Source organism: Zootoca vivipara, chromosome Z2, assembly GCF_965207765.1.
Source record: "Zootoca vivipara chromosome Z2, rZooViv2.hap1.1, whole genome shotgun sequence".
NCBI lineage: Eukaryota > Metazoa > Chordata > Lepidosauria > Squamata > Lacertidae > Zootoca > Zootoca vivipara.
This window is the reverse complement of record NC_142585.1, coordinates 1,480,917-1,504,305: the sequence shown is the minus strand read 5'-3', so window position 1 is coordinate 1,504,305 and position 23,389 is coordinate 1,480,917. Positions and strand designations below refer to the sequence as shown.

At 45.2% G+C, this 23,389-nt stretch overlaps 1 protein-coding gene across 17 annotated transcripts in view; it reads right to left on the bottom strand.

Moving 5' to 3' along the window:
* Nucleotides 1-23,389, bottom strand: part of DLG3 (discs large MAGUK scaffold protein 3) — a 158,202-nt gene that overhangs the window by 13,451 nt on the left and 121,362 nt on the right. For all 17 annotated transcript variants that reach the window (XM_088665171.1, XM_088665178.1, XM_088665172.1 and 14 more), the window contains one exon: nucleotides 6,584-6,698. In XM_088665171.1, the coding sequence (XP_088521297.1) occupies nucleotides 6,584-6,698 (115 nt within the window). The remainder of the gene's footprint in view (nucleotides 1-6,583; nucleotides 6,699-23,389) is intronic.

The window sequence follows — 23,389 nt, the reverse complement described above, 5'->3', positions numbered from 1 at the left end:
TGGGACTGAAACTGCCTTGGTTGCACTGGTCGATGATCTCCGGCTGGCTAGGGACAAAGGTGAGAGCTGTTTCCTAGTTCTGCTGGATCTCTCAGCGGCTTTTGACACCATCAACCATAACATCCTTCTGGACCGTCTAGAGGGGCTGGGAGCTGGGGGAAACTGTCATACAGTGGTTCCGCTCCTTCCTCCTGGGCCATGTTCACAAAGTGGTGGTGGGGATGAGTGTTCAGACCCCTGGGCTCTCACGTGTGGGGTGCCTCAGGGTTCTGTCCTCTCCCCCATGCTTTTTAACATCTACATGCAGCCGCTGGGAGAGATCATCAGGGGGTTTGGGCTGGGTGTTCATCAGTATGCGGATGATACCCAGCTCTACCTCTCTTTCAAATCAGAACCAGTGAAGGCAGTGAAGGTCCTGTGTGAGTGCCTGGAGGTGGTTGGAGGATGGATGGCGGCTAACAGATTGAGGTTGAATCCTGACAAGACAGAAGTACTGCTTGTGGGGGACAGGAGACGGGCAGGTGTGGAGGACTCCCTGGTCCTGAATGGGGTAACTGTGCCCCTGAAGGACCAGGTGTGCAGCCTGGGAGTCATTTTGGACTCACAGCTGTCTATGGAGGCGCAGGTTAATTCTGTATCCAGGGCAGCTGTTTATCAGCTCCATCTGGTATGCAGGCTGAGACCCTACCTGACCGCAGACTGTCTCACTAAAGTGGTGCATGCTTTAGTTATCTCTCGCTTGGACTACTGCAATGCGTTCAATGTGGGGCTACCTTTGAAGGTGACCCGGAAATAACAACTCATTCAGAATGAACGTCACCAGCAGAAGCAATGGCAGTTAAAAAATTAAACATGGGAAAAGATTGGGTTACCTACAGAACAATAATAGAAGGATCAAAAGAAGAATTAAGACTGAAAAAATATGAGGAAATAAAAGAAAAAATATCAGACTGGTTCCAGTATTTCCAGATACGACAGAGATTTCTAGTAGATAAAAAAATAGGAATAGCAAAGAAAACATCAAAATTTGAAAAAGTATTGGTACAAAACAAAGGGAAGCACATCTCACAATTGTATGAAATACTATTAGAATGGGAGCTGAAGGGAGAACAAACGAAACCAACGATGATGAGATGGGCTCAAGATCTGGGATATAACATGATGATAGACCAATGGGAAAAGTTATGGCAAGTAGATATCAAATTTACGCCCTGTTACAATTTAAAGGAGAATATCCTAAAATGATGTACAGGTGGCATACAACACCTGAAAAGCTGTCAAAAATGTATAAGAATAGATCCCCCACATGTTGGAGGTGTGAAAAAGAGAATGGGTCTTATATGCACATGTGGTGGGCTCTGGAATGATATATATGAAGAACTAAAGAAACTAATGAAATGTAATTTCAAAAAAAAACCCCAGAGGTATTCTTACTTAGTCTCTTGCCAAAGGAAATAGGAAGATCAAAGAAAACATTGTTTATGTATGGAATTGTGTCGGGGAGAATCTTAATAGCAAGAAATTGGAAAAACAAAATAGTACCCACGATAATGGATTGGCAAGTATTAATGGTAGAATATATGCAGCTTGCAAAAACAACAGGCAGAGTGAGAGGGCAGATGAAACAAGAAGTCAACAAGGAATGGGGAGTATTTAAAGAATATTTTAAAAACAACAATATAAAAGAAACCCCTCTGGCAGAACTAGACTGAACCTGGTATAACATCAATTTTTATTACAAATGAATATCAGAAGATTAAGAGATAAAGGGAAAAATAAAGGGTAATAAGTTTATGAAACATGTGAAAATACTTAGACAGCAGATTAAATACAGTGAGTTTAATTGGAGGTCAGCTGAAAGTTTGAATAATAGATTAGAAGCTTAAAATGAAATATGTTTATTGGTTATTGTTTAGTAGGAATTGTTAGCAGATTGGAGAATCTGGCAGTGTTTATGTTTGATATGATTGTCTGTTATATGTAAGTCTTATATGTGTGTATGTAATTGTATGTTTCGTGTTTTTGTTTTAATTTTTTAATCAATAAAGACATTTAAAAAAACAAAAAAACAAAACCAGAATGCGGGAGCTAGACTGGTGACTGGGAGCAGCTGCCGAGACCACATAACACCCGTCTTGAAAGACCTACATTACTTCCCAGTACATTTCCGAGCACAATTCAAAGTGTTGGTGCTGACCTTTCAAGCCCTAAAAGGCTTCGGTCCAGTATACCTGAAGGCTGGAGCATCTCCACCCCCATCGTTCTGCCCAGACACTGAGGTCCAGTGCCGAGGGCCTTCTGGCAGTTCCCTCACTGCGAGAAGCAAAGTTACAGGGAACCAGACAGAGGGCCTTCTTGGTAGTGGCTCCTGCCCTGTGGAACACCGTCCCACCAAATGTCAAAGAGAAAAACAACTACCAGACTTTTAGAAGATATCTGAAGGCAGCCCTGTTTGGGGAAGCATTTAATGTTTAATAGATTTTTATATTTTAGTACTTCTGTTGGAAGCCGCCCAGAGTGGCTGGGGAAACCCAGCCAGATGGGCGGGGTATAAATATATTATTATTATTATTATTATTATTATTATTATTATTATTATTCATATTATTATGCCAAGCAACAGTTTGCAAAGTGCCTCCATTGAGAACTAGTTTGCAGGCACTTCTTCGGAGTAGGCAAGCGGGCAGACAGCCTGATGAGGTTTTTTAGTTTCATGGCAAAAACATTCCTCCCAACCTTTGTGAGGTGCAGCCCATCACTTGCCAGAAGTCCATCTTCAAGAAACTGCAGACCGTGATCTAAGAAGCTAAACCGTTCCTGTTTGCACCATTTGTGAAGCCAGTTGTTCACTTCCCCTATTTTTCCCTCTCTCCCTGGGCTATGTTGTTCAACTGGGAGGACAGATGAGATGACAATTTGTGCATTTAATTGTTTCAACTTCCTGCCCAGAGCCTCATAATCACTTTTGATCTTCTGGAGGCTATGGCTTACAGTGTCATTGGTTCCCACATGGACCAAGAGGAAGGGGTATTTGTCAGTGGGTTTTATGATTCCTTGCAGCCATTCTGTTACATCTTTGATCTTGGCCCCGGGTAGACAGCACACCTCTCGAGACATCTTGTCAGGCCCACAGATCACTGCTTCTGTACCCCTCAGTAGGGAATCCCCCTATCACCACTACATGCCTCTTCATAAGCTTGGTCGGGATTCTTCCATGTGCTGTCCCTTCCAAGGTTACCTGCATATTCCCTGAGGACTGACTTTGCTGCTCGTCTTCATATTCCTGATCAACTGTGATGAGGGAGAGATCTTCAAATGGAGTCTGTTCCTCGTCTTCCGTGTTAAGGGAGAGCACTTCAAATTGATTGTGTAGTTCTAAACACTCAGAGCGATCCCTGGGCCTTCTGCTTCTATGAGTCATGTTCCTCCATACATCTGGCTCCTGTGTTGGGGAACTGACCTCCTCCTCAGGGATGTCCCCTGTCTCTTCCTTGGTGCAGAAAAGCTCCAGCTCTTTAATTCTCTAGTGTGTAGATACACGGGCCTGAAGTTGCTGGACCTTGTCTTCTAGTAGGGCAACCAACTGGCAATTGCTGCAAGTGTAGCTGCCTACATCCTTTGGCAAGAATACAAACATTGTGCAGGAATTGCAGGTGACTACAGTTGCAGGTGACTACCTTGCCCAACAGTTTAACAATCTTTAGGGTGCTGTCATTTCCAGAATTCCACTTTCCCCCCACTAAAGGGGGCACTTTCTGCTATACTGTATTCTTTGAAAGGCAGGCTCCTACCTGCTGTGGTCTCTCTCCTTCAAGTACCTTTAGCATTCTCCCGAAAGGAGTGCTCATGTTGGACTTAGGGATTTATTTGCTGTACTGGGTAAGACACCTAGACAGTACCTCAGCCAGGGTCAGTGTGTGCACTATTGAGACTGTCTTGCAACCCAACACAATTTTTCAACAAGCCTAGTAATTACCACTACCTGCAGCATGACAGACCATTCCAACAGCTTCAGTTAAAACCTGTTTGAAACTACCCCACCCAGAAGGGTTGGGCAGGTTAGCCCAAGTGCAAAAGGACTTGCAGAATGCTGTCTCAATCACAGGAGCAACCAAGAATGTTACACAAGCTAGCTTAACAGTTAACAAGAAGCCCTTACAGCACAGGCAATCTATCTTTAAAAAGGCAAACTATGTGAGCTGAAAGTGTTTATGAAGGTGGGGAGCTCCAGAAGACATATCCATCAGCAGTAATTAGCAACATATCAATTGAGCCCCTCTTCAATGAGCAAACAACTCTCAGCTACAAAACTGGATTGTGCTTTACATAACTGGATCAGATCGCTTAAGTTTGGTATCTCCCCCAAAGTTAGGGAAGACCCAAGTCTCTGAAATCCTTGTGCCTAACAAGCCTTCCTGAGGCAACAGATTTGTTAGCCACTTAGAGGCATAGTGTCAGCAAGCAAAGAGAAAAGAAACAAAGGAATAGCTCTGCTGCTACAGGCTAATCTTGTCTCTACCTAACTGTTCTGTCCAATTAGCTGCTCAAAGCAGTTATCCTGTGCCAAACAGAGAAGTGGCACCAGACAAGTCACAGAAGACTGCACACAAAGGTAAATCATAAGTAGCCTGCAGACCTCAGCAACTTTGTATTTTATTTAACAAGATTTACACATCACTTAATCCAGGAGTTCCCAACAAAATTTTCTCGAGGACCCCTCATCGAGCCGCTATTGTGACAAGGACCCCCATTAATTCCTAATCCTAAAATTAAAAAGTGAGAGCCAAATTAAGTCTTTTTATATTTTATATTTATACGTTTTTACAGTTACAACAGAGTACTCCATTAGTATACAGTTACCGTGTTTCTCATATTATAAGACATGTCTTATATTTATTTTTTCCTCAAAAAAACACACTATGGCTTATTTTCAAGGGATGTCTTATTTTTTTTCTTCCTTCTCCTGCTGCGGCCGGCATTGCTGCTGCACCTATCACTATGTCTTATTTTTGGGGTATGGCTTATATTCCTTGAATGCTTTAAAATCCTGCTATGGCTTATTTTATGGGTATGTCTTAAAATATGAGAAACAGGGTAGTTTTAATTTTCAGTTCTTAATGAGATGAGTTAAATCTGTCCTTTGAGTCCATTATTTCTGAAATATTAGGTTCCAAACTTGAAACTTTCACTCTGAAATCCAACCGCATGTCGAGCCGATTCCTATATTTGTTTTTCATGAAACACATGGAAGAAAATGCTTGCTCACACCGATATGTGGTTGCAAATGGAAGGATCTTTTTCATTGCCTTATCTCCAAGTTTCTTGTAGTCCTTGCGGCATACAGCAGAACTACTGCCTCTATCTAATTCTAGTTTTGTGCTAGACTCTGCTCATGCAGGAAGCAGCCAAAACAAAAAATCTGTTATCATACGAAATATATTTAATATATTTTTTATTCTAATAGCATCTTGCGGACCCCTCTGGCATAGCTCGCGGACCCCTGGGGGTCCCTGGACCACCTGTTGGGAACCACTGACTTAATCAACAAAAAACCTGTTCACATAAAATACTCATTATAAATATAAAAAACTGTTAAAAACAAGCTGCCCTATTACAAAAAATAACAAAATATAAATAAAACAAGCAGTTTTAAAACAAACATACAAAATAAATCACGTGTTAAAATTACCTGCCTGGTGTTTTTTTTAAGCAGGTGCCAAAATACAGCAAAGTTGCCTGCCTAATAGTACTATTTTTCTCAGCTAAAAATGGCTTCCCTTCCAGAAGGGAATAGCAATCCAACTCCTTTTCTTTCTATAGATAGCAAGATACAGAGGCAGATTTAGGGGAGTGGTTCCTTTGCACTAGGCACTGAGCCAAGATGGCACCATAACAATGACAACAGAGGGTGAGAAGCGGAGGGGTGGCACCAAATTTTGGTGTCACACAGGGCACCATTGAAATTTTAAAGCTCAAAGTCCACCACTGCAACACACGGAGGACACACACAAGGAAAATACATATGCAGGGTGCCCCTGAAATTTTAAAGGCCACTGCAACACACACAGGACATACACATGGGAAATACAGACTAACATAGCATGCTGTCACAGAGAGGTGACAAAGGCTATATTCATTTTAGCTGCACAGGGTCTTGGCCTAAAGGATGACAAGGCATGTGGCAAACCCTCCCAGCCAAGCCAAGCCATTGCTAAGTGTGCTTGAGCCATGAAAGGTACTGCTACCAATGAAAAGGAAACACGTGCCAGTAAAATCTTTGTCTAAAAGAACAAAGCTAAGCATCCTCAGCAAGTGACATCACAAAATACCTCCTTTTCCTAGAAAAAAAGAACTGTGCATGCACACGAAATCTGAAGAAGTGTGCAAGCACACGAAAGCTCATACCAATGACAAACTTAGTTGGTCTCTAAGGTGCTACTGGAAGGATTTTTTTTATTTTGTCTGGAAAAAAGAGACTTCCCAAAAAATCAGACAGACCTTCTACTAGTACAGAACATTCAAAGAAACATCCAGGAGGACCAATATGTATTCATCTATGAGAAAGGGTGGCAACTTTACTTACCGGACATAGAGAGACCGCTTTTCACTTGTCCGAAGAGAGCCAGATCCTGAACTCATGCTGCTGTTCATCATCTGTTCTCTGAGGTCATGGATCTTAGACTCAAAACGGCTGTACTCTGCAAGAAAAATGATGCTGGTGAGTTCAGAGAGGGAACAGGCATACAACACCTTTGTTCACCTCGTGTCCCCATTCAGTTAAGCACAATATATATTTTATAGGCAAAGGGACCAGAAAGAAGCTAAAAAATGCACATTGTGAAGACAGTTCACATTAGTTATCAAGGGCCAACTGAGATCTGGGCCTAGAGAGCTGCAGATTGTATAAATCGGATTATGGCATTCCTGCTCAGTAGTGCAAAATACATATACTGTAGATGTGCTAGAGAGATAGCTCACAGTGACCAACCTTCATGATGTATGTTGAGCAACTAAGTACAGTGGTGCATCGCTAGACGGAATTAATTCGTTCCACGGGTCAATTTGTGTAACGAATTTTTCATCTAGCGAGTCCCGGTTTCCCATAGGAATGCATTGAAACTTAATCAATGCATTCCTATGGGCTCCAGGGGACTGGCGGCGGAGAAGGCAGGCAGGCAGGCAGGCAGGCAGGCAGGTGCTTGCTCTCTTGCCTGCCTGCCTTCCCCACCGCCTGTCACACGAAGATCGGAGGGCGATGCTTGTCCAGGGCTTCTCAACCCCAGCAAACAGCGCCCGCCGATCTTCGGATCTGTGTTGTGTGACAGGTGGGGGAGGGGGGAAAGCGGAGGATCGTTCCTCCGCCTTTCCCCTGCCCCGCCTGTCACAGGTCCCCAAGCCAGGGGAAGGCTGGCAGCAAAAAGCCCGTGGCTGTACGGGGGCTTTCGCACTGCCGCGCTTCGGCTCCGTCCCCTGGAGCCGAAGCCTGTCAGTGTGAAAGCGAAAAGCCCCCGCACCGCTGCACTTCGGCTCTGGGGGACGGAGCCGAAGTGCGGGGGCTGCTTTCCCCCCCCCCCGCCGCCTGGCATACAGCTGCTTGCCTTCGCAGCCCCCGCACCGCCGCACTTGGGCTCCGTCCCCCGGAGCCAAAGTGCGGCGGTGTTTTGCTGCCTGCCTTCCCCAAGCCAAGGGGAAGGCAGGCGGCAAAAAGCCCTGGCAATTTTTCACTGCACGCTGGACTTTGCAGTCGGAGGTTCATTTTTCTATGGCCACGCTTCGCAAGACGAAGCCACGGCCATAGAAAACCTCGTCGTCTTACGAGGCAACCTCCGATCGCAAAATCCATTCATCTAGTGAAAAATTCGTCTTCATGGTACAATTGTATTTGTGTGCCCAAAAAACAACACTGCACAGCTAAAAAGCGCAACTAAAGTGATTGAGGGGAACACCAAATGAGGAAAGGATAACGGATTTGGAGCTTTACAATTAAGGTGGCACATGACAGTTTAAAACATTGTGGGTGGTATGAAGAGAACATTGAGTTTTTTTCTTCCTCTCACAATACTAGAACTCAGTCACCCAATAAAAAATGACTGACAGCAAGTTCAGTACAGGCTGTAGAAAGTACCGTTTTCATACAATACATATAACTTCTGGAATTCACAGCTACATAAAGTGCTGATGGCCAAAGATTAGCTGGTTCATAGCACCTCCATTTTCAGAGTCAGCAAGTGTCTGAACACCAGTACTGTAGAAGGAGGACAGCTGCACTCATGCTCTGGTAAAGAGCTTTCTCAGAAACACCTGGCGACTGCTGGAAACAGTCTGGATGAAACCTTGTTCCACAAGGCTCTTTATATGTTCTGAATCATCAATATGCACATAGAACATAGGTGACGCTATCAATATTACGGTATATAGATTTAATGTTCCCTGCTCACCCTTTTTATTTAGTCCATCCTAAAAAAACAGGTTATAGCAATGAATTACAGTTAAGCAAAGTATTCAAGAGAGGTGGGCCTTTGACTTTGCCCTCTGAATTCAACACTGCATCCTCTTTTTCTAGGAAAAATAATTATGTTCTTTATAAGTACCTAGGATATATAGTTGCTAAATAAAAGTTAAATAGTAGTAGCAGCAGCAGGTATACACTCAGTGTACAGAGAATTTGGTAAGGGGCTGAATAGAGATTGTGAGGGGTTTTCTTCAGAGTGGTCTAATTTAGCATAATAAATACCCCCTTTAGATGTGCAGAACCTGAAAGGCTGTATATATTCCAATTTTATACAGTTTACCCTGCCTGCAGTAGGATACAGCTTCCCAATGCTCCTGGGAGGCACAGTCATTCTCCAACAGCATACAGTATAGGCTAGCTAGACCATTCAGCTTCCACGATTCTTGTGCATGGAATTTCACAGAATTGGCTATCTGGCACAGACAAAAGCCTAATAATTTTGACTATTTTTTATTTTTTAAAAAGCTTTCTAACACTGGCAGTGGTTCTATGGATTATCTAAACCAGTGGTTCCCCAACTCCCCCCCCCCCACGGACCAACTGTTGCACTAATTGTTGGTGGCCTTAGCAGAAAATGTAATGATTTTTCTGCCTGTTGTAACAATTCTAATGTGCTGTGTGCTGGATGCTGTATGATATTTTTTACTGCATTTTTACTGCTCCTTTTGTTTCTTAAATTGTATTTTATTATATTACAATATGCATTCCACAGAATTCAAACTGTAATACTGTTGACACACATCTTGCGCTTAGGTCACGTTCCAGGGATAGCGCATAAAGTCAAAATTGCATATAGTTAAAAAACATACATACATCTTGGAACTACCCCTGAGCAAGTAATCTTACTTTCTTGAACTGGCATGTCAAATGGGTCTCATCCCCCAAGCAAGGCAGAGAGTTTTGAGTTGTTCACCCTGTTTACTGGGCTCTGGGAGGCTCTCACAAGATCTTGCGGGGCTGTCTGAGATCTCAGGAGAGCCTCCACCGAGAGCCTCTGTGAAAGCCTCCCAAAGCCCAGTAAGTCAAGACTCTTTCTGCACCAGGAAAACCCTGTGGAAAAAGAGCTTTTATGCTATATGCCTTCTGTGCATTTAATTTGTGCAATTTCAATCAGCCAGCCTTCAACTGCATAGTTGAAAGTGCATATGTTAAACACACGTAAGCTGCAAGCTGACTAAAAGCATCAATAAAATACAAATAAAATTCAACATGAATCACTTAAAAGTTCTCTTCTAAATATTACTTCAAATGTACCATTAGCATTTTCTTCAAACCTTAAATATGAAGGTCAAAAGAGATGCAAACAAACAACAACTGTATATAAAATCAAAAGCAGATTATCATCTTATTTGTGCTTCACACTCAAAAAAACCCAAATTATTCCCAAGCAGTCTACGAGCAACCTAGAACTCAACCTAGAACTACCGGTAGCTGCATCCACAAAGAAAGAAACCTCCATTTCCTGCTTTCAAAACATCAAAGTAGCTTTGAGGAAACATATGGTGTGTAGAGGCCAAACAAGAAAAAGGCACTCCTAAGTGTGGTGATGCCACTTGCATCCTCCAGGAATAGCATGGATTGTAGGAGAACTCCCAAACTGCAAACCTGGTTGCAAACCTCTGACCAATCTAGATCAGCTGTTTCCTAATCCATCTCTCTGTCTTATGTTGTTTTTTTGGCAAAAATATTATATCTACAGCTATGCAAGCACCAGAATAGGAACTTCCGGCTGTTTGCTGGGGCATTCCATGGAACTCACAGTAATCACCACCAACTGTGAATAATAATAATAATAATAATAATAATAATAATAATAATAATAATACGGTAATAATTTATTATTTATACCCCGCCCATCTGGCCGGGTTCCCCCAGCCACTCTGGGCGGCTTCCAACAAAACATTAAAATACAGAAATCGAACATTAAAAGCTTCCCTAAACAGGGCTTGAGATGCCTTCTAAAGGTCTGGTAATTGTTGTTCTCTTTGACCTCTGGTGCGAGGGAACCGCCAGAAGGCCCTCGGCGCTGGACCTCAGTGTCCGGGCAGAACGATGGGGGTGGAGACGCTCCTTCAGGTATACAGGACCGAGGCCGTTTAGGGCTTTAAAGGTCAACACCAACACTTTGAATTGTGCTCGGAAATGTACTGGGAACCAATGTAGGTCTTTCAGGACCGGTGTTATGTGGTCTCGGCGGCCGCTCCCAGTCACCAGTCTAGCTGCCGCATTCTGGGTTAGTTGTAGTTTCCGGGTCACCTTCAAAGGTAGCCTCATGTAGAGCGCATTGCAGTAGTCCAAGCGAGAGATAACTAGAGCATGCACCACTCTGGCGAGACAGTCCGCGGGCAGGTAGGGACTCAGCCTGCGTACCAGATGGAGCTGATAAACAGCTGCCCTGGACACAGAATTAACCTGTGCCTCCATGGACAGCTGTGAGTCCAAAATGACTCCCAGGCTGCGCACCTGGTCCTTCAGGGGCACAGTTACCCCATTCAGGACCAGGGAGTCCTCCACACCCGCCCGCCTCCTGTCCCCCACAAACAGTACCTCTGTCTTGTCAGGATTCAATCTCAATCTGTTAGCCGCCATCCATCTTCCAACCGCCTCCAGACACTCACACAGGACCTTCACCGCCTTCACTGGTTCTGATTTGAAAGAGAGGTAGAGCTGGGTATCATCCGCATACTGATGAACACCCAGCCCAAACCCCCTGATGATCTCTCCCAGCAGCTTCATATAGATGTTTAAAAGCATAGGGGAGAGGACAGAACCCTGAGGCACCCCACAAGTGAGAGCCCAGGGGTGAGAGCCCAGGTCTGAACACTCATCCCCCCCCCACTTTCTGAACACGGCCCAGGAGGAAGGAGCGGAACCACTGTATGACAGTGCCCCCAGCTCCCAAGCCCTCTAGACAGTCCAGAAAGATGTTATGGTCGAATATTTGTGAACCACATGCATTTCTGTGGAGACAATACAACTTGCAACTGAAACTTCCACATATGCTTAAAGTATGTGCTATACCAGGGGTCAGCAACCTTTTTTAGCCGTGGGCCAGTCCACCATCCCTCAGACAATGTGGTGGGCTAGACTATTTTTTTGGGGGGGGGGGGAATGAACGAATTCCTATGCCCCACAAATAACCCAGAGATGCATTTGAAAGAAAAGGACACATTCTACTCATGTAAAAACACGATGAATCCCCGGACCGTCCGCGGGCCGGATTGAGAAGGTGATTGGGTCACATCCGGCCCACGGGCCTGAGGTTGCCTACCCCTGTGCTATACAGTATTAGAAACTCTGATATAAGCTAGGTGCCAAATGTGGTTACAGTTGCCATAACAGAATACCTAGTTGCCATTTTTGAGCCAGCTGACTCAAAAGTCATATTTTTCAACAAGACCTTTTGGTTCCTGAAATTCATTCTAATCTATCTATCTATCTATATAAATGTAAACTGACCATGTTTGCGTATCTCCACGTTTCACCGAAACCGCTTGACCAATTGCGCTGAAATTTTGATACATCACATGCGAAAATGCGAAGGATCTTATACTGTACAGTTCCTATGCATGTCACACTTGAGCCAATTTTAAGGAACTCAACACATCGCCATCTACTGGCCAATGACTATAATACATGACTCAGACAGTTCCTTTTCCAAGGGTGGGGGCCAAGGAAGGGAGATACAGGGGGAGGGGCCAACACTCCCGGGGGGACAACAGAGGGAGGGGTATCCTACCATCCTCCACTGGGGTATGGGGGCCCTGACTGGGTCACAGCAATGCGTGGCTGGGTCCCACTAGTCCTATATAATAAAGTCCCTGTGTCTCTGCATCCAGATTCCGTGTGTCCCGTTTTTCGCGCTACTGAGCATGTGCCCCACGGACACGGGGATTGGACGCAGAGACTGGATGCACACAGAGCCGGGGGGGGAGGAATGCGGTTCTTTCTCCCTCAACGGCTTCCCTTCCAAACTGCCGTTCCGCGCCTCGCCTCCCGATTAATGGCGCGAGGGAAAGAGGGAAAGGGACCGTGAGGGATTGAGAAGCGAGTGCGCGTTCCCCGCCGCCGTTACCCATCCCCACCCCGCCGCCGCATCCCAACCCCTCCCCCCACCCGGCGTGAGGCAGGCTGAGCCCTGGGTGGGTTGGGAAAGGCGAGGAGAAGGAGGCTGCTTTCCCCCCTTTTTTCCCTCTCCTACGCTCCCCCCCCCAACAACCAGCAGCAAGCAGGCGTCGCACACACACACGCACGCTCTCCCCCCCCACCCCTCTGCCTACCGTTTCCCTCACGGTGCAGGATCAGAGGCAGACAGAAGCGGGGACAGCGCATGGGGGGGGAGGAATAACAGCCTGGGGGGAGATGTTTGACAGGGAGCAGGGAAGGAGGGGCGGGCGGCAGCCGCCCGCCCCTCTTTCCCTGCTCCGTGAAGCATCTCCTCTGCTACCCCGCGCCTCCGCTGCGTTCAGCAAGAAGATGGTGGCAGCGGAGGGATGCTGCTCATTCTTCCCCGCTAACCCTTCGCAAAAGCAGGCTCGAGCCCAGGGGGAGGGTAGGAAGGAAAGAGGGCCCTGGCCGCCCCTACCTTCCCCCCTCCCCTGCCTAGGCATGGACTGCAGCAGCGGAGGAGGAGGAGGCGGAGCAGCGACAGAGGAGCAGCACCGGTGGCAGCCCAGGAGAGTCCCGGCACGTGTGGGTGGAGAAAAGAAGGGAGGGGGAGAGAGGGGGGAATGGGCGGGGGAATTGCATGTTCTAGCACCCGTTAATTTAACGGGCTTCAAGATACTAGTTGTATATAAAATTCTATTCCACAGGATGCATAGCTAGAGTGTGAAAACAGTCAAGATCCAAGGATCCCCAGGCATGCATCCCCAGATGGTAGAGACGTCAGGTATCCTGGTGCTCGGGCAGCTTCACTTGGTTGCAAGTGACCGATAGCCAACTGCAAAATGTGCCTGGAAAAATGTTGAACACTGGTGCTATGTTTGGGGGGTGGGAGTCTATAACCACTAGGGTGGCCATCTGAGTGGTCAAATAATGGATTTGCTCAACTGACTAGTCAAATATTGCCAAATATTTTTAAATCATAAACAAGTTTGATAGGTATGCATATTGTTTCAAAACAAGGCATGTTGTTTCAAAACAACGAATTATTTTATAATATTTCTATTTCACCTTTCCCCCAAGCAGCTCAGGGCAGCATAAATTCTCCATTTAGAATGCCAACCACACCGTGAGGTGCTATACTGATCCAACACTGCCTAATCAGCTGCACGGCTGATTTGAACGTGGTCCCTCTGATCTTAGTCCAACACTATTAGGTAACAGCCTTTGCCACTGAGGACTACTGCATTAATGTTTTGAGATACCTGCTGCTATAGACGGAGACAGAAATTTTGATATGTTGACAGATTTGCCACCTACTGATGCAAGGCTAGGGGGCAAGCAGTCCTTGCTACAAAATGAAACTATAATAAGCTGACACAGTGGCATTCTTGGAATATCAAATAACAGCCGGTCAAGTGACAGGAAGAAAAACCCTAATATCCAGTTCAAACCATTACAGCTTTAGCAAGTACACAGGGTGGGTCTGCAGGATATACCTACTAAAATTTAGCCTGTAAAGCAGCGCTAAGGAAGGGAAGGAAGGGATAGCAAATGCAAAGCAAGTGAGCCACACTCTGCGTAAGGCAGGGGTCCCCAAACTACGGCCCCCGGGCCGGATGCGGCCCAATCGGACTTCCAATCCGGCCCGCGACGACCCCCGCCGCCCGCTGCCGCCGCCCGCTCTCACGGCGCACGGCGCAGCGACGATCTAAAAAATCGGCAAAAAATCGCCGAAAATCCTTTGTGCGCATGCGTATGGGCCTCTCCCGACCCGGAAGAGGTCATTTCTGGTGCACTTCCGGGTCGGGGGAGGCCCATACGCATGCGCACAAGTGATTTTCGGCGATTTTTTCCCCGCCCGTGTGCGTGTGCGCATGCGCACGGGCGCGCACTCCCCCGCCCTCCGGCCCGCTGCGCGCACACTCCCCTGCCCTCCGGCCCGCCGCGTGGTAAGTCTGGGGACCCCTGGCGTAAGGTATCAAATGGCACCTGTTAACATAGAATCATAGAATTGGAAGAGACCACAAGGGCCATCCAGTCCAATCCCCTGCCAAGCAGGAAACATCATCAAAGCATTCCTGACAGATGGCTGTCAAGCCTCTGCTTAAAGACCTCCAAAGAAGAGACTCCACCACAATCCTTGGCAGCAAATTCCACTGCCGAACAGCTCTTACTGTCAGGAAGTTCTTCCTAATGTTTAGGTGGAATCTTCTTTCTTGTAATTTGAATCCATTGCTCCGTGTCCGCTTCTCTGGAGCAGCAGAAAACAACCTTTCACCTTATTCTATATGACATCCTTTTATATATTTGAACATGGCTATCATATCACCCCTTAACCTTCTCTTCTCCAGGCTAAACATACCCAGCTCCCTAAGCCGTTCCTCATAAGGCATCGTTTCCAGGCCTTTGACCATTTTGGTTGCCCTCCTCTGGACATATTCCAGCTTTTCAATATCCTTCTTGAACTGTGGTGCCCAGAATTGGACACAGTACTCCAGGTGAGGTCTGACCAGAGCAGAATACAGTGGTACTATTACTTCCCTTGATCTAGATGCTATACTTCTACTGATGCAGCCCAGAATTGCATTGGCTTTTTTAGCTGCTGCATCACACTGTTGACTCATGTCAAGTTTGTGGTCTACCAAGACTCCTAGATCCTTTTCACATGTACTGCTCTCAAGCCAGGTGTCTCCCATCCTGTATTTGTGCCTTTCATTCCCCCCCCCCCCCGGAAGTGTAGTACTTTACATTTCTCCTTGTTAAAATTCATCTTGTTTGCTTTGGCCCAGTTGTCTAATCTGTTAAGGTCATTTTGAAGTGTGATCCTGTCCTCTGGGGCATTAGCCACCCCTCCCAATTTGGTGTCATCTGCAAACTTGCTCAGGATGCCCTCAAGCCCATCATCCAAGTCATTGATAAAGATGTTGAATAAGACTGGGCCCAAGACAGAACCCTGTGGCACCCCACTAGTCACTTCTTTCCAGGATGAGGAGGAGCCATTGATGAGCACCCTTTGGGTTCGGTCAGCCAGCCAGTTACAAATCCACTTAATGGTAGCATTGTCTAGCCTGCATTTTACCAGCTTCTTTACAAGAATATCATGGGGCACCTTGTCAAAGGCCTTGCTGAAATCAAGATAGGCAACATCCACAGCGTTCCCTTCATCTATCAGACTTGTAATCCTGTCAAAAAATGAGATCAGATTAGTCTGACATGACCTATTTTTCAGAAACCCATGCTGACTTTTAGTGATCACAGCGTTTCTTTCTAGGTGCTCACAGACCGTTTGCTTAATGATCTGCTCTAGAATCTTTCCTGGTATTGAGGTCAGGCTGACTGGGCGGTAATTGTTTGGGTCCTCTCTTTCCCCCCTTTTGAAAATAGGGACAACATTTGCCCTCCTCCAATCTGCTGGGACTTTTGCCTGTTCTCCAGGAATTCTCAAAGATTACTGCCAATGGTTCTGAAATTACCTCTGCCAGTTCTTTTAATACTTTTGGATGTAGTTCATCTGACCCTGGAGACTTGAATACATCTAAACTAGCCAAGTATTCTTGTACTACCTCCTTACTTGTTCGGGGCTGTGTTTCTCCTGCTGAATCATCTGCTCCATATTCTTCAGGTCAGGCATTGTTTTATTTTTTGGAGAAGACTGAGGCAAAGAAGGCATTGGGGAGTTCTGCCCTCTCTCTGTCCCCTGTTCGCATTTCACCATCTTCTCCTCTAAGTGACCCCATTGTTTCCTTTTTTTCCTTTTGCTATGGACATACCCATAAAAGCCCTTTTTGTTGCTTTTAACCTCTCTAGCAAGCCTGAGTTCATTCTGTGCTTTAGCTTTTCTGACTTTGTCTCTACACAAGCTGGCTATTTGTTTGAATTCCTCTCTGGTGATTTCCCCCTTTTTCCATTTTTTGTACATATCCCTTTTAAATCTTAACTCAGTTAAAAGTTCTTTAGATAGCCACCCTGACTTCTTTAGGCACCTTCCATGTTTCCGTCTCATTGGTATTGCCTGAAGTTGTGCTTTTAATATCTCCCTTTTAACAAACTCCCAACCATCTTGAACTCCATTCCCTTTTAGTATTTCTGTCCATGGGATTTCACCCAGCGTTTCCCTAAGTTTTCTGAAGTCGGCTTTCTTAAAGTCTAGGATTTGAGTCTTAGTATGCTTGGTTGCTCCTTTCCACTGTATAATAAACTCCAGAAGAGCATGGTCACTCCCACCTAATGATCCTGCCACTTCTACCCCACTAACCAGGTCATCACTATTGGTTAGGACCAGATCTAAAATGGCTGATCCCCTTGTTGCTTCTCCCACTTTCTGGACAATGAAATTGTCTGCAAGGCCAGTGTTCGACCTTATGCTCTTGGCTGAGTTTGACATCCAACAAATATCAGGATATTGATGGTGCTACTGGTCCATGGATTCGCAGAACAAGTGGTACTGCTGGGAGCGTAGGGGATTAGGTCCCAAAATCTTTTAAGTGTTACAGGTAATATATTATTTTGGGGGAAATAAATTATGTCACAAGACAGGAGTGCCTGGCGTGCTATGGTCCATGGGGTCACGAAGAGTCGGACACGACTAAACGACTAAACAACAACAAATTATGTCAAGATGACTACCTAGAAGGGACGGGACTCAATCCTGATGGCAAGAAGGATCTATTGGGAAATGAATTAGGGGTAAAGGAATTGAACAGAACTAAGTTGTGATGATCTGAGATAGGGTGCAAAAATTAAATGAATCCATTTATCTGGAGAGATTTCGATGGGAAATTTGTTGGGTTGAAATCTAAAATCTGAAATTATATATATATATATATACACACACACACACACACACACACACACACACACACACACACAGTGAGGGGAAAAGTATTTGATCCCTTGCTAAATTTGCCTGTTTGCGCTTTGACTAAGAAATGACCAGTACATAATTTTAATGGTAGGTTTATGGTAGCTGTGAGAAACAGATAACAACAGGAAAAAAAACCCAGAAACCCAGAAGACAAAAGTCAGAGACTGATGTGCATTATAATGAGTGAAATAAGTATTTGATCCCTTTGCAAAAGATGACTTAGTACTTGGTGGCACAACCCTTGTTGGCAATTACAAAGGTTAGACGTTTCTTGTAGGTGGCCACCAGATTTGCACACATCTCGGGAGGTATTTTGTCCCACTTCTCTTTGCAGGTATCCGCTCCAAGTCAGTAAGATTTCGAGGCTGATGTGTAGCTGCTCGAACCATCAGCTCCCTCCAGAGATTTTCGATGGGGTGAAGGTCTGGAGACTGGCTAGGCCACTCCAGGAACGTAATGTGCTTCTTCTTGAGCCACTCCTTTGTTGCCTTGCCTGTGTGTTTTTGGTCATTGTCATGCTGGAATACCCATCCTCGACCCATTTTCAATGCCCTGGCTGAGGGAAGGAGGTGCTCTTCCAAGATTTGACGATACATGGCCCCGTCCATCGTCCCTTCGATGCGGTGAAGGAGTCTTGTCCCCCTCCATGTTAGACGGTGGTGTCAGGGGGACTCCCTACAGGCAGCCTCCCCCACCATCATTCTGACCAGCACTTCGCCCAGCGACAACACTAGCAGCGGGTCAGGGGGAAGCAGAATAGAGGAGGGAAGGCTCAGCAAGGCATCAGAGCCCCTGCACCACTCTGACCAACAAGTGGAGGGGGGACGGCTCAGGGAGGCGTCGGAGCCCAGGCACTGCCCCAGCCAGCAAGGGGAAGAAGGGGCGCCCGAATTGAGGCGCATGCCCAAACACAGGGCTAGGGGGCAGCGTTTCGGGGTGCTCAGGTTTTTATGCTGGCCCCGAAGCAGACAGGCGCCATTGCCAGATTCTGAGAATGACTAGGAGGTCATGTTTTCTGCTATCTCTGCACTGTAAATAGTATGCATAATAAAACCTTTAAAGACACAATGGACTGGAGTGTCTTTACTCGGGAGTAGCCACAACTCCCTGACAGGTGGGGGTGGTGTTCTTGGGGTCGTAGGCAGCATTCCTCCTCCTCCAAACACAGCCAGGTGAGTTGATGCCAAAGAGCTTGATTTGGTCTCATGTGACCACAACACTTTCACTTCTGGGTCATTCAGATGTGCATTGGCAAACTGCAGACTGGCCTGTACATGTGCTGTCTTGAGCAAGGGGACCTTGCGGGCTCTGCAAGATCTCAGTCAATCACGGCATAGTGTGTTACCAACTGTTTTCATGGTGACTATGGTCCCAGCTGCCCTGAGATCATTGACAAGTTCCCCCCATGTAGTTCTGGGCTGCTTCATCATTGTTCTCCTGATCATTGCAACTCCACAAGATGGAGGGAGGTTGACAGTTATTTTGTGTTTCTTCCATTTGTGAATTATTGCACCAACTGTTGTCACCTTCTCACCAAGCTGCTTGGCAATAGTCTTGTAGCCCAGTCCAGCCTTGTGCAGGTCTACAGTCTTGTCCCTGACATCCTTGGACAGCTCTTTGGTCTTGGTCATGGTGGCTACTTTGGAATCTGCTGGATTGATTGCTTCTGTTGACAGGTGTCTTTTGTACAGGTACAGTAACGAGCTGGGATTACAGGTAAGACCTCTCCCTTACAGCTTCTAATCTCAGCTCGTTACATACAGTGAATATACCAGGTAGCCTGACGCCTGGCTGGTTGATAGGGGATCAGATACAGTACTTATTTCACTCATTATAATGCACATCAATCTCTGACTTTTGTCTTCTGGGTTTCTGGGGGTTTTCCCTGTTGTTATTCTGTCTCTCACAGCTACAGTAAATCTACCATTAAAATTATGGACTGGTCATTTCTTCGTCAGAGGGAAAACGGGCAAATTTAGCAGGGGATCAAATACTTTCCCCCCCCCTCACTGTACAAACACATATACTGTAGGCAAACTTTATGCAAATTTGTATCTATGGGCCATGCCACAAATATTTTAAGTACCTTGCAACACTCCTGCCACAGAGACCCCGTCAAGAGTTCCTGGAAAGGAAATATTGACAAAGCACACCAGAACAGTCAATGTCAGGGGTTCCCAAACTAAGGCCCGGGAGCCGGATGCGGCCCAATCACCTTCTAAATCTGGCCCGCGGGGTTATTTGTGGGGCATAGGAATTCATTCATATTTTTTTTCCAAAATATAGTCCGGCCCCCCACAAGGTCTGAGGGACAGTGGACTGGCCCCCTGCTGAAAAAGTTTGCTGACCCCTGGTCAATGTAATGCTTGTAGTCTCATGGACAACAGCCCCTAAACCTCTACAAACTTGTGAAGGCCAGAATGGGCAAGAGGAATGGGAACAAAACCAAATGGACAGTACTGTTTGCGAACAAACGCTGATCAGAGCTGTGCAAATGCAATAGTTTTAATGAGATTAATGTGTTTGAAAATAGCAAGGTTCACTGACCCCCCCACCACCACACCCAGAATCTTACCCTACCATTGGTTTAATTGTTAAAATAGAGAGATTTCTTCAACAGGGCAGAGGTAACATGGATATCCTTGGCACACCAAAACTATGGCTAATAATGGCTTAGCATGAATGCATGAGCATGTTGGTTCCCAAGAAGGCAACTGCAGCCACTTTGCTCTTCTTTGGGCTTTTTAAGTCAGTGCAGGATGGCAGCAGCCAAGGTTTGGTCTGGCATGACATCTGAACCCAGGATCGTGGGTAAGGTCTCTCCTCCTTAACCACAATCTGCAATCATAGGACAAACCTTGGCTACAGTAAGTGTAGCCACCACATTTGTGTGGTCATGTTAAGTCATATTTTGCCTTACTGAGATGTAAAGCAGGCAAGGCCTGGTTTTCACTAGGATGGCCAATTTCCCTCACTATAACTTTGAACTCTACCTTTCTCTCCAGAATTCTACCACATTCCGCCTTTCATTGCACTTGCTTCTTCCTCAGTAGTTATTCATCCAGACACAAAGTTGCTGCCACAAACAACTGATGCTAACTCTTATTTAAAGCCTGGTCATACAGTGGTGCCTCGCTTAACGAATGCCCTGCTTAACGAAATTTCCGCTTAACGAAAGGTTTTTTCTAGCGGAGGTTGCCTCGCTAGGCGAATTCGTTTTATGAAAAATTCGTCTAGCGAATCGCGGTTTCCCATGGGAATGCATTGAAATTCAATTAATGCGTTCCTATGGGCAAAAAAAAAAAATTCAATGCATTCCTATGGGATTCGCTAGACAAATTTTTCGTTATAAGAAAAGACTTGTGGAATGAATTAAATTCATCTAGTGAGGCACCACTGTATTTAATATTTACATTAAACCAGGGGTCGGCAAACTAAGGCCCACGGGCCGGATCAGGCCCAATTGCCTTCAGGATCCGGCCCATGGACTGTCTGTGAATTGGCGTGGGGATTCTGTTCGTTCAGGCTGCACCATCTTTTTCCTGCGCCATTCCATTCCCTCCCCCCCACACACACCATGGCGGTGCCTCCTCCCTCCCTCCTCTTGGCTTCTCCCCACCCTGCCTAAAGGAGGAACGGGGCTGGGCTGGGCTGAGCTGGGTGAGCGCCATTTTAAGCAGCCCCTCTCTGGAGCCAGCCCTTTCGAGTCTCTCATCTTCCTTCCACTGCCGCCGCCCTGGTGCTCCTGTGGGCCAGAGAACGTAATGGACGAGCTTGCTCTGCCTACCCAACAAGAAGCAGCAGAAGCAGCAGTGGTGGCGGCAGCAGTCCCAGGGAAGGTAAGCACAGCGGCTGGGGTGGGGGTGGGGAGGAGGACAACTTGCCCCCCCTCACCTCTTCTTCCAGCTCTCCCCTCCCCCTGGTGCTGCTTCTCCTGCCCGCCACAAGGTCTGAGGGACAGTGGACCGGCCCACGGCTAAAATTTTTTTTGCCAACCCTTGCTTTAAACCATCAATTCCTGTGCTTCTGGCATCCACAGATATATAGCAATTTAAGCTGACCTGAAAATCTTATTTTATTTAAAGAAATTGTAACCTGCTCTTCAGCAAAAACAAAATGAAACAAAACTCCTCCCAGAGCAGTCTATAGATCACTACAGTCCTTGCCCTCAGGCTAACAATCTAGTATGCAAAAGCAAGAACCTTAAGTATCATATTGGCATTTATTTTTGCAGCTCATTGAAAAACAGAAATCCTGTCCATGTAGGATACAGCAACATAGAAATCGAAAACTACTCTTTTCATTGAGTAAAGAAGAAGCTACTAAAAAGCAGTTTTTTCTCATCTCTCCTCCTGCACCATGTGTATGCATGAAAACATGCCATAAGCAGTCACATGCAAGCGTGCGCAAGCACGCACAAGCGCAAATAGCCACAAATTTGGTGAACAGCCTTATTCTCATCTGGGTACCCAGTCAAGCACCCGTTTTAACCGTGTTAAGAATAAGTAGGAATATTTCTTTTCAAAATTATAACCTAAACTCTGCAAAGTCAATTCCAGCTTCTAATGACCTCTATAGATTATGTGCTAAAATTATTTGACAAAAACTTGTAAACTAAAACAATTCCAACTCAGCACTAACTTGGTCAGTCAGCTTGTGCTGCAGATAATAAAAGTTCTTATGCAAAATATATAAAAAAGCAGAATGAAAATGTTTTTGCTATGGCTCACGACTGCAAACAAATAGATGCAAAGCTTAGCATTTATGCTACTTATTCCTAATGCAGAATGTGACTAGGTAGGTTCCCTTGACCTTATGTAACTATCCACTTCCAAGACGTTTGGCAACCAAGGTACGACTGTACTCTAAATAGGTTTTTTCTAATTAGATGATTTCTAAAATTTTTATATATTTTCACTTTTCCATACCATAGGCAGGCATACCACCCAAACTGTGTATCATGTCCTTCTAAGTTTAACAATTTTCTATTTTTCAACAAAATCCAATCTTTTATCCAACATAGGCATGATGCCTCAAAGTAAAGTTGAAGGTCTGGCAGTGCAAAGCCTCCTCTATCTTTTGCATCACTCATAATTTTATATTTTACTTTGGGCTTCTTTCCCTGCCATATGAACTGTAATAATTTTTCTGCCCCCTTTTGAAGCATTGACTATATGATTGGGACATTTTGAAATAGAAATAACATTTTTGGAAGGATATTCATTTTGATGACAAAAACTCTGCCTAGCAATTATAGCTTCATTCTCTCCCATATTCCCAAATTTCTCTTTATTTCTTTCCAAGCTTTTACCTAGTTGTCTTGATAGATATTATAGTTATTTGTTGTTAACCAAATCCCCACATTCCGATTCGATATCTTTTTTTGTTTGATTATCCATATTATTTTACCAGCATCTTGGTTTACCCTTTATTTAGTTGAAAGCCAGCGAATCTACTTACCGTATCAACTCCAATATGCTCACTCTTGATTGTTCAAAGGTTAATACAATCTCATCTGTGAATGCTTTTAATTTGTAATTTTGCTGGCCCACTGTTATTCCATTAATTTTATTATTAATCCTTATATTTTGAGCCAGTATTCTAATATTAATATAAATAATAGTGGGGACATGGGCAACCTTGCCTTGTCCCTTTATATATCATACATTTTTCTGATATGTTATTGTTTACAATTATATTGGCCACCAGCTCATTATAGATTGATTTTATACCTTTTATAATGGTTTCTACAAACCCCATCCTTTCTAACAGTTTTATCATAAACAGCCAGGAGACATTATCAAAGGCCTTTTTGGCAGACCATGTAGGATTCTAAAGCTGCACTACAGAATCTAATAGAACTGGTTAGTGGACCTTTCAATAAGTGAGGAGAAAATGTTAATGGC